The sequence below is a fragment of the Mustela lutreola genome, chromosome 11 (genome assembly GCF_030435805.1).
Source record: "Mustela lutreola isolate mMusLut2 chromosome 11, mMusLut2.pri, whole genome shotgun sequence".
Taxonomy (NCBI): domain Eukaryota; kingdom Metazoa; phylum Chordata; class Mammalia; order Carnivora; family Mustelidae; genus Mustela; species Mustela lutreola.
In genome coordinates this window covers 100,147,021-100,161,998 of record NC_081300.1, presented here as the reverse complement: position 1 = coordinate 100,161,998, position 14,978 = coordinate 100,147,021, and the positions used below count along the sequence as shown (strand labels likewise).

General features: G+C 50.4%; 1 protein-coding gene across 1 annotated transcript in view; it reads left to right on the top strand.

Annotated features, from left to right (window-relative positions):
• Positions 1-14,978, top strand: part of TMEM132D (transmembrane protein 132D) — a 568,943-nt gene that overhangs the window by 387,234 nt on the left and 166,731 nt on the right. The window contains exon 4 of the mRNA XM_059140271.1: positions 6,956-7,139. Within this exon, the coding sequence (XP_058996254.1) occupies positions 6,956-7,139 (184 nt within the window). The remainder of the gene's footprint in view (positions 1-6,955; positions 7,140-14,978) is intronic.

The window sequence follows — 14,978 nt, the reverse complement described above, 5'->3', positions numbered from 1 at the left end:
TAGGAGTCACCACGCATCTCAAAGAATGTCACTTTTGTTTTCATTTTTTTTCCCATTCTGACAATTCATAACTTGGCTTAGTCTATTTTTCCTAGTTCAATTAAGATTCTCTTGTACTTGTTATTATACAATAAATCCCGTCTATGAATTCTTATTCTAATGGCACGGTTTCCCAGACCGTGCATACACCTGTCTCTTTCATTTTCCTCTTCTTCTTACACAGAACACTCTCAGATCAACACTTAAACCCAAATGTCTTCACTTTCAGTGGGAATAAATATTTGACTACCTCATAATGTCATCTACGGAAAATATTCCCAAGCATTTACCCACTGATGAGATAAATGTTCGTTTATTATTTTTAGAGTTTTAAGTTGAGTTGCCATTTCTCCAGTGATAAAAGGCAGACATTGGCAAACCTTTCCTGTAAGGGGTGAGATAGTAAAAATTTTAGCCTTTGTAGGCCCTATACTTTCCATGCTACATGTCCTTTTTTTTCTTTATTAGCAAAATTTGGAAATATAAAAACCCTTTTAGTCCAGGCTTCGTGCATAGACAAACTGTAGTTTGCTGCCTCAAAAAGAGAACATCACATGCGAGCCAGAACGCCTGGCCCGGTCTCCCTCTGCGCGTCCTCCCGCTGCGCCCCACACCTTAATTCCTGGGGGCTCCAGCCTGCCTGGTTTCCTGCGTTTCCTGCAACACAATCTTTCCCTCCAAGCACAGGACACTGGCATGTGCAGTTCCTGGTTCCTGGGACTCCGAGTTCCTCCCCATCCTCCCTAGGGAGCGTAGTGCAAGCCTTGCCTCCCCGAGGGAATCGGCCTTAGCTCCTTGACCGCACCAGGGTCCTCGAAAGTCTCACGGTGCATCTGCTTTTCGTGCTTCTCATCTTTGCTTATAGTTGCCAATTTACGCTGGTTGGTATGATCATTTATTTAGTCTTGATCTTCCCCACTAGACCGTGTGATCCTACAGGAGCAAAGGCCTTGAGCAGTGTGCTCTTGGGGGGCTTGGAAGGAGCCTGCTTGACGGCCTTCGCCAGTTTCCATGGTGCGGAGACTCCCATATCTGCCAGTCTCCAGCTACCGAAATGCCGTCCCTGCTCGTGGAGGTGGGAGGAGCCTGCTTGCGATCTTGATGTTTGAAAGCCCACCTTTGCAGGGGTGTCTCCACCGCCCAACACGGCATCCAGCACATAACAGGAATCGGGGGGACGTCCCCGACCGGGTGGGTGAACCAAGGACGGCCTGGGAACAGGGACTCACGAAGTAAAAGGAGGAAAGGGAGCACGCCTGCGTCCGAGCGACGGCGTCCCCCTCTCGCTCCCAGAGTAATTCTGGCTCCCAGGCCTCGGAGGATCGTAAGGTGGAAATAGAGGGCACGAGGAGACAAATTTATGGTGACAAAAATCTCATTATGAAGTACATACATTAAAGGGATCGTGCATATTTTACTTCCTAATGAAAGGTTTTTATTCTGAAAATGCTAATGAAAAAGTTAGGGGAAAAGACGTCAGTGATGCAGAACTGGAATACTGGGATCATGTCTGAATAGAAGCCATTTGTCGGAGTAATATCCTCATTTTAATCTTGAAAATGAGCTGTGCAGGGGGGCGAGGGAGGGAGGCTCCTGCGTTTGGGAGACATCGGGGGACCCAGGTCCAGGTCTGCCGTGGATCGCCAGAGCGCCATGGCGGATGACGGTTGCCTCGCTCTGGAGGCCTCTGAGTGGAGCCAGCAGTGCTGAGGACCCTGAGTGACAGTCCCTTTGTGCCCACCGCCCGCTCATTGCTCCTTTCTCTTTCGTTGCCTGAACCCCTGACCTATCAGTTGCCTTTGGTGTCCTTCTTGCTTTAAAAACTCTTCAGTTTCCTTAGAAGCGGGTCATGAGGCAAGGACTTCTATGCTAGGGATGTGTGAAGAAAGTGTCCCAGGAGAGGCTGACGAGACCAGGGAAAGGGGAAGGGACAGGGAAGAGCCCAGGCATGTGAAGGGTGGCTCCAGCCTGACCCCTTGGGGGGGGACTCTGGGCTGCACCCACCCAGCTGGAGGCGAGGCAGCTGGGCTGTCACCTCCAAGCCTCACCAGTCTCTGCCTGAGCACGCCCTCCCAGGGACGGAGACCCTCGGCACTTTGATCTCTTTGCACTGTGGGCTAGGTGGTTTTGGAAGCTTGAGAAAGAAAGCATCCATGGGCAGTCACAGGTAACGTGATTAGGAACAGAAGCACTCCCAAGCCAGAGGCGAGGTGTATAGACACGACGCTGGTGATGTGAGGAGATGGTCTCTGCCCAGTGGTAGGTGACTGTCCTTCACACGACCTCTAGGGAGCATTCTGAGTTGTCTGGAGCACATCTCAGACTACTTTCCAAGTTCACACTAGCCTCGCCTCCTCCTGGCTTTCCTTTTGTTCCCGGAAATTTTACCCATTTATCTTTGAGTACACCATCTGGAAAAGCCTATTTGGAAATGGAATTTCACTCTGTGCTTTCTCCCCATCCCTCCGCCCCACCCCACACACCCTACCAGCTTCCCCGCAACACTCACACTCGCCCTGGGAGCCAGTCGCCCATGTGGGCGGTGCAGAGTGAGGTTCGATCATTGGCATTCTTTTCAAGGACCGACCATAACATGTTGGTTTTCTAATCTGGAAGGAAAAAAGTGCAGGTAGCTCTGAAATGCTCAGTTCTAGATGGTTCTCATATGAGCAACCCCATCTACGGGGTTTCTTATCCCTCCAATGGATGGTAGGCTCTCCTAGCTGAAGCTCTAGCTTCCACGTTTCTGCTTTGTTTTGTGGATACATCATAGGACTAAAAGCATTGGCCGAGGACCCTACAGGCAGCCTGATATCAAAGTACCTTTTTACAGACATGCCCCGGCTTTGCTTGTTCTGAATTTATTAGAGGTATTGGATCCTGAACTCAGTTTCCACTGGGGGACGGGAAGTTGCTCTCCTCTGTCTTCATTGCTATTAACAAGCCTGTCACCCCCCAAGTAAGTGGTTGGGGGCATAATCCCACACATATCCAGAGTGCCCCTTCTGCATCCATGTCTCCTGCCTCCTGCCCCTGTTAGCTGGGTGAGCCTCGCCGAACCCAGGTTCTCATCTACAAACTGGCAGTTGATCACAGTTACTTACTGTGACACAGTGAGAATTTTATGCAGGCATGAGACCTAAAAAGCCCTTAAAAACAGTGTTTGGCACATTCAGAGTACTTGATAAAGGCTTGGCTGTTGCCTCGTCTGGAAAAAGAGGTACAGTCTTAAAGTAAGACTTTTGAAAAAAAAAAAAAATGATGTCCTTTTTGGCCTTGGGATCTGCTGAGATGGTCTTGTGGGGCCTCAAGTCTCATCTCCTTCCCTGGGTTCCTGCGCCGTGGCCCTGAGCGTGGTGGTCTCTGTGCCTGAGAACCTTGTGTGCATTTCCCTTGAATTTCGCCAACCCTGGGACTGTGTCATGCGGTCCGCAGCCATGCCTTTGCCCGTTTGAAGGACCCCTTTCAGGTGAAAAGCTGCAGAGCCTGAACCCAAGGCACAAAAACGTCCAGGCAAGGGAAGGCTGTTAAGGAATGGGAAGAGCTCTCTGAACCAGGAAGGTGGTCTTCCTCTCTGTAAGGACAGGCTGCAGGAAGGTTCTTACCAGCTGCAAGCTAGAGAGGGCAGAGATGTGGTTTCTTGGCTTGTTGCTGCTGGTAGGGCTCATGCCCAGAAGGCTGGCAGGTCCCCAAGTTGGATGGAACCCTGAGCCACTCTGTGCAAACCCTGCCCCACTCAAGAGGACTGCCTTCTTAGAGGAGTCTCATACCCGGAGCCCATCCTACTGCTCATTGTTTGACTGGCCTAGGGGGCAGGAGATATGGAGCAGACTGGAGAGGTAGGGCTGCACCCAGGGCCATCAGAAGTGGCGTCTGGACACATCAGTCTTCTCCAGCCCGGGCCTCCCGGGCTGGAATTCTGTCCTGTCCCTCCTCACTGTGTGCTTATGGGCATCTGGAACCTTCTTCGCAGCTCACCTGTGCCTTCACCTCCCAAACCCGCTAACACCATAGGTTTCTAATACCTTCATATCCAGAATACCTCCCAGAGCACCAAGGTCCACATAATTAAGCCTGTATAAACCTGAATCAGTTGTCCTTGGTCCTGAATCCGGTTGGCCTGGATATACAAAGAGACAGGCAGGTGGAAGCAAGGAACAAACGGAGAGAAAGAATCAGAGACGGTGCCGGGCCTCACTCTGGGGTACCCGGGAAGCTGTGGGACTGGTGCGTGCTCACTGGTTAATTTATAAAGTGCCCCCCCCCCCCGATCCCTGCAATTCCAGCGCGTGGGCGCGGAGCAAACCACAGCTGTCAGCAGACACACTGTATAAACGTTTACTTGACCTGCCATGTCCGTGTCCTCTAACAGCGTAGATGCCATTCTGACGGACGCCAGGCGTTTAAACTCTGTGCTAGACACATCTTGGAACAAGTAAGCACAGCCGCTCTTCAGGACCCTTGCGGTTCAATCCACAAGCTACAAAGGTGCTGTTCTTCGCTTTACAGTCAAACACGGAGACATGATAAATATCGACAAATAATATGCAAACTTTCTGGAATCCTGCACACACGAATCATTTGCAAAGAGGTATTACAGTTCAAATTTCCACTGACCTAAGTCGCACGTGATGGGCTGTTCCAAAGCTCGATCCCCAGAATTTACGAAGGAAGTGACCAGGAATGCGCTCCACGGCCCCGCCGTGTCCCAGCCTCCTGGAAGCCCACGCAAGCTGGAGACTCGTTGAAGGAAAACACGCACCGGCACACAGTGTCGGGATCCACAAGCCTGCTCTGGTCCCCAGGTTAAGAATTCCCAATGCAGGGAGCTTTCATCACCACATCAAAGAGAGGAGAGTGAGCTCGAAGGCGACTGTGTTTTCTTACCCATCTTGGCCAGGCAAGGGATCTGTAGGGAAAGAGAAAATGAACTTTAGAGAAAACCTGGCACGGTCACTGAAGGAGTACAACTCGATGAAATAATTTGAGCCCTTTTAAAATTAAAGTTGTTGTTTTTATGGCTATAGCTCTAGCAGAGTGGGAAGAATTTAAATCCATGGAGGGACTGGCAAATGCATTCCCGATAGAGCGAACTCCGTGAGCAAACAAATGGGCCGGGGCCACACAGAAAGGTCCAGTATTGCAGTGGAGCGAGGGCTGCTGGGTTTTGCTGGAGGTGAGGGCACCTCAGCAGACACCGGAGGACAGAGAGCCGTGTAGACAGTAGGGTCAGGTTTCTGCCGTGTGGGCATCCCCCTAATGCCTCAGCTCTGGGGTTGAGTTCCTGGACTTAACATTGCCTCCCCTGTTCTGTGAGTCTCCCTCTCCTGGTGACCAGACAGAGAAGGTGGGGCTCAGTACGGCCGAAAGAAGGCCTTGCCTTCTCCTGAATCCTGAACAGGGAGGAGATGCCAGAGTTCTTGCGAGCTCCCAAACCAAGAAGGTGTGCGCCAGCACCCTGATCTCAGCATTCCTCTACCTGTGGGAACCCCGCAGGGAGGCTCCACAGAGACAGCCGCCAACTCTTCCCGCAGCCCCCGATTCTCAGAGCTAAGCTGCGTTCTCTTAGAGGGGCTCTCAGAGAGAGCGGGTCCCGTGGGATTCAAACACCAGCTGTCCTGTTCTTCCTGATCCGTGTTCACCGTGCGCGGCAACTACCCCTGCTCCGCGCCAGAGACGTTTCTGTGCAGAAAGTCAGGCTCTCTGGTGCAGTCAGGGCTTCTTGCTTCCCTGGGACAGTCCCCCGGTGTCACGCCTTGTTCTCCCCGCCCCCTCCATTCCTTTTCCTCCTCCTCTTCCCGTTCCTCGCCCCCCCTTCGCCAGCGCTCCCCCCCATCCTTTCCTTCGAGGAGAAAGCGCCCTGGGAGCCCCGCCATCCGTCTCCGAGCGTCTTACGGGTCCCACGGTGTGGTGAGCAGGTGTCGGGAGCTCGGTGTGCATGAAAGGCCAGACCCTGCGGTCCGGAGCGCCAGATGTCAGCGACCACCCTGCAGTTAGTTACGTGACATTTGAATCTGGTACGGGGGACGCTTGGGCCACGGAGGCTCGGAAAGCGTGTCCCCTAGCTGCCTCCTCTGCTCCCCCCACCCGTGTGCGCCTTCCTCCCGTCCTCAGGGCGCGGCTGGGCCCACGTGGGCCTTTTCCCCACATCCATTATGGAGGAGCAGACATCTCGTAAAAGGGGACCCTGAAGAAGCAGAAGCAGAATGATTTAATTAAACTAACATAAATCGCTACAAAAATCATCCTGATAATCTCACTTGGGGGCGTTTCCAGATGCGTGTTTATAGGAAAAACCAGAATGTCCAAAAACTCACCATTGCTACAGCGGCTCCAGTCGGCAGGTGACATCTGGCTGCTTCCGCGCATGCGTCCGGGGCCTCACTGTCCCGTCCATGCCTCGCCTCTGTGCCTCTGCAGCTCTGTCTCACCAGCGCCGGGTCGCAGAGCCACGTCGCCCTCAGACACCTTTAAAATTGCATGCACCCCATTTGAACGGACTACTGACGATGGCTTTGGAAGATCTAACATAAGCAGCATGTAGATTTCAGGGAGTGGGAAAGAATCCTGATCTCCTAGATGGATCGAGGCGAGGAAAGCATTTAGGAAAGGTAGTCAGCACTTTTCATAACCGGCCGCAAGCACCTGCCCTGGGGAGCCGAGCAGCCCACAAAACCGGGAGAGCTGGTGTCTAAGACCAGCCAGTGCCACAGAGCAGGTTGGAGATGGTGTGGGCTTTGTTTTGTTTTGTTTGTTTGTCTGTCTATTTGATGTTGCATCTCTGAAAGCTCTTTCCAGGAATGAAAGGGACACACACGGACGCTCACAGAGACACACGTAGAAATGGCAGGTGTTACCCATTGTCTGCCCGCCACACCCCCATCACTCAAAGTTGTTCCTCTCTGCTTCTCTCCAGTGTGGATGGAGCCTCCTACGAAGTCATGCAGATCGATGTGGAAATAGAGGAGCCCAGTGACCCACCGGCCACACAGCTTGTCACATGGCAGGTAGAATACCCAGGGGACATCACCTCTGACTTGGGCGTATCCAAGATCTACGTGAGCCACAAGGACGTGATGGGTGTCATACCGCTGGCCATGGTAAGAATGTCCCTGCCTTGCGTGGTCCGTACGGAATCCGAGGGAAAGGGAAGGGTCCGCACTGCCCTAGCCTGGGTGGGGGCATGTCAGTGAGCCGAGGACCAGGGTCGGGGGCACCGGAAGCTGAAGTCTGCTACAGGACTTCAAACAAGGCTACTACAGAGACCACAAAAATATGTTGTGTTTTCAGAATATTATTTAGGAAGGCATCAAGCTCCAGGGGTTAGAGTTGGACCTTCTGTGCTATGAAAATTACCGATCATTTAATAGCTGTGTTTCTGTCATACATTGTGGACTTTAAGGATCTCAGATACATACACCTGCAGAAACCAAAGAGATTATGTCCGTGAGCGATGTGGCAGGAGACGTGGCCGGGACGCCTGCCCGGTCCTAAGTCTGCAGCTAGTACTTACCGTGTAGGAGAGCCGACGTGGCAAGCCGCGTTCTCGGTTCTTAAGATCTACCAATTTCCCAGGGAAGCCATAAATATAGTTCGAATGTGCAACGTCAGCCTGGTCGTGTTGGCAGCTTCTAATTAAGAAGCAAACGAAACACTCTGTAGGAAAGCGTTCCTATATTCATTCACAGGGCGTCTGTTCACAGCTTGGGAGAGACCCAAGACTCGGTCTGCATGTGCCCTCTAGGACTTGTGGAACAGGGAATCCGTGAAGGGCCGAGCCTTGTTTGTCCTGCGGTGCCTGTGGGGAGACCCGTCATCCACGTCCCCGAAAAAACACGCCGATGCCCCATAGAGCTCTACCTGTCCTCAGGCTCTTCAGCAGCCCCTATGAAGGAAGATGCATTTTTTAAATGGGAATTTTCATGGCACCAAAGCGTGGGCATGTCTGTCTGCTATGAAAGTACTTTCCTGTCAGAAATGAAGCGCGAGTTGACCTACCCATTGACTGCCCAGTGTCTTCTCTGCACCGTCTGTTGGGAGATATCGGCGAGTGTTGTTATGGAGTGCAGACGGAACCCCAGGAATCAATCTTTCAATAAAAGGTAGCGTGGACAGTTGCCTGGTGACAGCAAGTTAGTTATTATGTGGCTCATCAGGAGTCGGGAAGGGGTTCGGGGTGCTGTCAGTAAGGGCTCCTGTTAACGACTTCTTTTGTTCGGAAGTCATCGAGCCTCCCCGGGTGCCTCATTGCACGCGTGACGGTAGCATTCCTTCAGTTAGGCTCTTTGTGAGTGGTTTCTATTAGTGGGGATGGCAAGACCATTTGTCTTGAATAAGGAACTACTTGAATTTGCTCCTTTTCAGCACCTTTGGTAGGATGGGCTGTTCGCAAGGCTCAGAATAGCTTCGGTGGCTTTGCTCGGCATAAGTTAACCTCCTGTTGTTTGCCACACTCAGCAATTCCCCTGCCTTGTGGGTCCCTGACGCTCCCATCACTTCTCCCAAACCCTACGTGAATCCCCACTCCAACAAGGTGCCTCTCCCTCCTCCTGTGGTCTCTGACCATTCTCATCTGACCTTGCCCATCTAGCTATGATGTAGCGCTGTACGAGTGTGTCAATCTTAGCCAACACCTTGCTGGCCCTTCTACAAAATTGGAAATTGCATTTGGTGGAAAGCAAGAGAGCTCCTCAACCGACTCAGTCTACCTTAGCCCAGCCAGTGGGGGCTTAAATACGTCTGTGTTTCCCTTTTCACGTGCAGGGGCTCCTCAGACTGCTGGTGTGGTTTTGGTAGGGTGCCCCTGTGCCATCGGAGACCCAGGCTTTAGTTTGAGGGCACGAATTCCATGCTTATGGTCCAAGATGGGTGCTGGAGTGCCGACCAACTTACCCATATCCTGTAGACCGGAAAAAGTAAGAAATGCACAAGCTCAAGGATGACCAGTTACTTTTGCTTTTCAAGAAGCAAGGATCCAGCATAATATTTCTGGTTACATCCATTTGGCCAGACCTAGGTGAAAGGGAAGCTGGTTAATCTTTATGTTAGCATGGCTCGTTGCTTAGACCCTGTTTCAAGGAAACAAAAAGGAAATAATTATTTCAAGGCAATGTACATAAACTCTTAGGAATAAATCCAAATCAAAGGATATGAATCAATGGGTATATGCAATTTTGTAATTTTTAAAAATAGTAGTCTCCAAACTGCCTTCTGGCAGGTTTAACCTATTTAATTCTGCCGGCTGCATATGAGGACACCCATTTCCCTGCAACTTTACAAACGTAGGATACTGAAATTTTAAAATAGGCACTTTATCTGGCAGAAACAATACCTTATTATTGCCTTAATTTGCCCTTTTTTGGCTCCATTTGTAAATCTTCTCTCTCCTTTTTTTTAAAAAAAGATTTTGTTTATTTGCGCGTGCATGCGAGAGAGAGAGAGCGTGAGCACACAAATGAGGAAAGGTGCAGAGGAAGAGAGAGAAGCAGACTCCCCACTGAGCAGGGAGCAGGGGTTCCGTCCCAGGACCCTGAGATCATGACCTGAGTTGAAGGCAGACGCTTGACCAACGGAGCCACCCACGCGCTCCCACTTGTAAATTTTCTTACTGAACATTTATTCTTACCCATTTCCTTTCCCTCTTGGGAATTCCATTTCTTGTTACTCTGTCAATGAAAAACCTTTTCAATTGTGGTAAAGACATGTAACATGAAATATGCCATCTTAGTCATTTTCAACTGTAGGGTTCATTAGTGTTAAATATTTTCACCTGATGATGCAACAGATCCCCAGAACTTCCTCATCCCACAACCCTGAAACCCTACCCACTAAACACTAATTCCTCCTCCTACCCCAGCCCAGCCCGTGGACACCACTTTCTTCTGTTTCTACATATTAGTGATGCCAGCCTTTCCACTGGCATGTTCTTACAAATATTCTTCCCAGTTTTCCCTGTGCTTTCTAATCTCACAGAGCATATATTTTAACAAGCAGAAGCTCAGGGGTGCTTGTTTAATTTTCATGCACTCAAATCCACTTATCTTTTCCATAATGGAAGTCCTCCTCTCCCCCTAATTATGACCAAGAGGAAGAAGATGCCTGTTTAATTGTTCTTGTAAAATCCCAGAAATTCAAATACCCTCAGACAGCACATTTGAATAGGTAGAATTGTCATTTTGAGAAGATAAAGCTGGAGGTAAAATGCACTTGTGACACCTTCTACTATTATGAAGGATTTGAGATCAGTTTGGAGGAGGCTCATGGCCCCTCCGTTCTGTGTGTGACTTATAGAATTCCATGCAGGAAAGCTTTGAAATGAGATGCAGTTAAGCACCAACATTCAGAGCTAATTTCCCAGAAGACATTTATTTCCTCCTCAATATTTTGCCCATTTTTCCCTGATGTCTACAGCCATAAAACCTTTTTTTAAAAAATCCATTCATGTACTTCTACTTTTATTACATTCTTTTTTTGTTGTTGTTGTTTTCCCTGCTCAGGAAATGATGCCTTACTATCTTGTAGGTAAATATATTCTTGTCCTTAGGGAGGAAAATATGAGGAGAGTGTCATTAAATGTGCATTAACGTTAATCTAATTAGTGCACATCTGTAACTGTGTGTCAGGGTCTGATTCTGGAAGGCGGCGGTTGCACGTCTTAGAAGAGCTGGAACATTCTGGGCTGGGGCTCAGGGTTAGCCCCAGTTGCTCAGAGCTCTTCAGTCTGGGGTTTGGGTAAAACAAGTGTTTTGAGCTTCTGCCAGGATTCAGATAATGACACTGATATTTATCCGTGGGAATGCTGTACCAGCTAGTCCTTGAAAACATTAACATGTGCTCTTCATTTTAAACTGAGACTAAATATGTTTTCAATCCTGTTGGGTGTGGCTGTTGGGGTACTGTGGCTGCTGGTGTACTGTGGCTATTGGGGTACTGTGGCTGTTGGGGTACTGTGGCTGCTGGGGTACTGTGGCTGCTGGTGTACTGTGGCTGTTGGGGTACTGTGGTTGTTGGAGTACTGTGGCTGGGGTACTGCAGTTGCTGGGGTACTGTGGCTCTGGGGTAGGCAGGAGACTGCAGTGCTGCTCTAAGTCTGGGGCATGCAGGTGGGTGATGCCACTCTTCTGAGGATGGTAGCAATGCGCCTCCACCCCTCTTGGGCTCCTGATGAGGTTCCCACTTCACCAAGCTTTTCAGCCTGGACCAGCAGTCTTTGCCATCAGAACTGGAGTGGGACTTTAAATAGAAAGTATCAGGGGGTACAGTCCAGATGGACGATTGTGATTCCAGAAAATGATCAGAAGATTCCTGTCCTAATGGACGATTTGGTGCTGGTGACATTCTGTAACATTTGCAATGATGTGAGGTCTAGATGTGTCTGCAGATCCCTGGGCAGGCCACCCATGGTTAAACAAGACTAGAGTCGGTGTACCACGTGCTTTTTGTGGCGTGCACGGTGGCCTTGAATGTCACTGTCATCAGAGCACAAATGCATCTCACAGATCTCTTTGCAGAACCCATTTCCCATGCCACCTCCTCCAGGGATCCTTCCTGGATCCCCACAGCCAGATGTGCTCTCTGTTGACTCTTCCACTCTGTCCACCCTGTGATTTCCTGTGCACGGTGAAGACGGTAGTCAAGTCGCAGGATTCAAACACTCTTGAGTTACTTTTGATGGTTGAGATCACTTCCCTGGGAGCTGTGATAGGGCGAGAGTCCAACCAAGATGCCTGGGAAGACCTCAGCCCAGTACATTCCTTCCATACCCTCTACATCCTTCCTCATTTCCTCTTGTTTGAATCCCACCTAAACCCTTCCAGTCTTCAAGCCCACCTCCAGCGTGGAAGCAGCTAGACACTGGTGCACCACTGTTGGCTTACTGTTTACACTACCCCAAATGCCTTCTCCTCATGAGCGTGGGTGAGGGACATCCTAGCCCAGACAACCGCAAACAGAACTGCCCAGTGCAGGCCCTTGCCGACTGTCTTGACTGAGCGCTAAGTTCTTTCTTATGTGATTCCTGGGGTTGCAGGGAACTGATCATCAAACAACCTCTCCCTTCCTTGTGCACATGCAACTTTTTTTAAGTCTTACTGATTGCGGTGCGCCCCGAATCCACGGTTCAGTGGGTTGTTATTCCATTTCTGTCAATCTAGCTCGCAGAACCCACCCATATTTTTACGGCCACATAATTTCTTATTCTAAAGACTGATGAATTGTGTTTTAAGTAAGCTTTCCTGGATATAAGACATCCCTCCCCTTGAACACAGTTGATGCCACAACAACATGGGTTTGAACTGCGTGGGTCCACTTATACAGGGATTTTTTTTTTCAATAAATGGAGTCCAGCACCGTACATGTGTTTTTTTTCTTATGATTTTCTTATGAACATTTATCATCCCTAGCTTACTTTGTTGTAAGAACTCATTATCATGCACAGAAGACACAAAATGTTTGCTAATTGTTTATGTTATCAGTCAGGCTGCTGGTCCACAGTAGGCTGAGAGTAGTTCAGTTTTGGGGGGGTTAGAAGTTCTCTGTGGATCTCCCACCACGTGGCGGCTGGTGCCTCTAAGACCCGTGTTGTTTGGGGGCACCTGGGTGGCTCAGTGGGTTAAGCGTCTGCCTTCAGCTCAGGTCGTGATAGCAGGGTCCTGAGATCGAGCCTCAGATCGGCTCCCTGCTCAGCAGGGAATCTGCTTCTCCCTCTCCCTCTGCCTGCTGCTCCCCCTGCTTGTGCTCTCTCTCTCTCTGTCAAATAAATAAAATCTTAAAAAAAAAAAAAAAAGAAGACCACCCAGTTTAGAGTCCGGTGTAAAATGACCTTTCTTTGCGGGGTCTGCGCCGTCCCCTGATCTTCAGAATCCTGCTGACCTCATCTCCTGGCGCACCTGCCTTGTGTCGGCCGTCTCCTCCCATCACCCTGGGTCCCCTTCCTGAGTGCACAGCCGGCAGGAGGCACAGCCCTGTCCCCTCATCGAGGCCCAGAGAGCGGCCTCGCCACCCCTGGAGATGCGGTGATGCAGGGTCCTTTGTCTCCCTCGGCCCCGCAGTCGGCGCGGGTAACGTGCTGCGCCTGTCGCCTACCGAGACCAGAGCTGGAGAAGAGGCCCCCACGTGAGGGAAGGAATCTCTCTTTCCTGGCACCCATAATGAAATTTCCTTTTATTTTTGGCATGAAAGCAGCTTCTTGGCTCTTTTTTTGTTTGACTTTTCGTGGTATTCTTTTCCTGTGTCAGCCTGTTAATTAATATGCCAGATACCCTCTGTTGTTTTCCTCAGACTTTTTGAGAATTCAGTCACACTGGATAGCACACCCTTGCTTTCATTTTTATACTTCCTCAACCAAGTGAAAATTAAGTTGCTGCTAGAGCCCTTGAGGAAAAGAACCTCCGCTTCAAGAAGCGTTCCTGTGTTGTGCGTTCCGGGGATAACTATGGCAGCCCTCCACGGCGCTCACACTAATGACACCAAATCCTTGATGCTTATTAGGGACGAGGTGCGTTCTCCGTACCTCCTTTGTGTGAACTCATTCAGTCCCTTCAGGGACCTGGTGAGGGGGTACTGCTCTTCCTCCGATTGCACGGATGCAGGAGGGAGGGCATGCCCAGCGCAAGGACGCTCCAAGCAGTCCAGCCACCAAGCTGACCCGCAGAAGAGCCCAGATGGACGGGCTCCAGAGCCTGTGCTTTCCACCAGTGCACCACACCCGCCCTCTCCACGAAAACCGCATTTCGGCTGCTGATCGGTTCAGTATGCAAAAGGATCTTTGGAAGATGCAAATACAAAAAAAAGACACACACACACACTCATAAAAGAATATGAAATTGAGAAGCCTTACTGAAATCGGAAAGTCATCTGAAAATGAATTATTTATTATGCACAAAGCCACTGCCTTTGCTTTTCAGCCCACTCTGGTGCCTCTGATGCCCCTAATGAGCCATCCTCTGCAGAGGAGATTTATAATGAGCTGGTAGTGGCTAACCGTCAGAGCTTTCAAAGGTACCCAGTACAAGCTAAGCCAGGTGTTTTTGCTATTGTTGGCTGCCTGGTCGTTACCACAGCCCCTGTCGCGTCCAGCCGTTAGCTCTCAGTGAGCAAATAGGCTCGTGATGTAACCCGTTCTGCAGGCCCTCCAGAAAGCGGTCCATCCCTGCAGCCTTCCCTGAGCTCCCACGACGTGCCAGGCGCTGGCCTTTGTGTTGGAGACGCAACAGGGCTCACGTCCCATTCGGGGGCGGGGGAGAGACAGCTGGTAAATAAGTAAAAAGTAATTGAGCAAGGTGCATTCAGAATTGGTCTGTGCCTGGCAGGAAATAAAACAGGATACAGGGACGTGAGCCCTTTGAGCCTGGGACGTCCCTGCAGAGGTGACCTTTGAACTGAGACAGAATGCCAAGGACGTGTGTGGCCAACGTGGGACTAATCTGATGAGAGCTGGCTTTCCAGACAGAAGGGAAGGCAGATGCCAAGGCCCAAAGCTGGGGCCTGCTCGGCGTGCCTTACAATAGAAAGGCCAAGGGAAGCAGGGGGCAGTGATTAGACGGGACGAGGTCGGAGTCGGCAGGCACCAGACGACGTGGACAGTCACCGGCCGTGATACGGGCGGCAAGATCTCTCACTGAGTGTGTTTAAATCTCATCGGATTCATGATTCGCCTTTCCATCGTCACTCTAAATACCAAAAGGAGAGCGAAGTTGGTGGCGTGTGAGCAGGGGAAGTTGACAGGCCATGTTGGGAGCGACCTTGACGGTCTAGGTGGAAAGAGCTGAGGACTGGGTCTGGGCTTGATGAGGACGGTGATGGGCAACTGGAGGGCCTCGGAATTTACTCTCTAAGCGTGGCCATCAGGACTTGCTTACAGAGACCACGAGTTTGTTTGACTGGGTGACACCAACCGTGAGTCTAGGCTAGACAATACTGTGTGATACAACTCTGGGCCG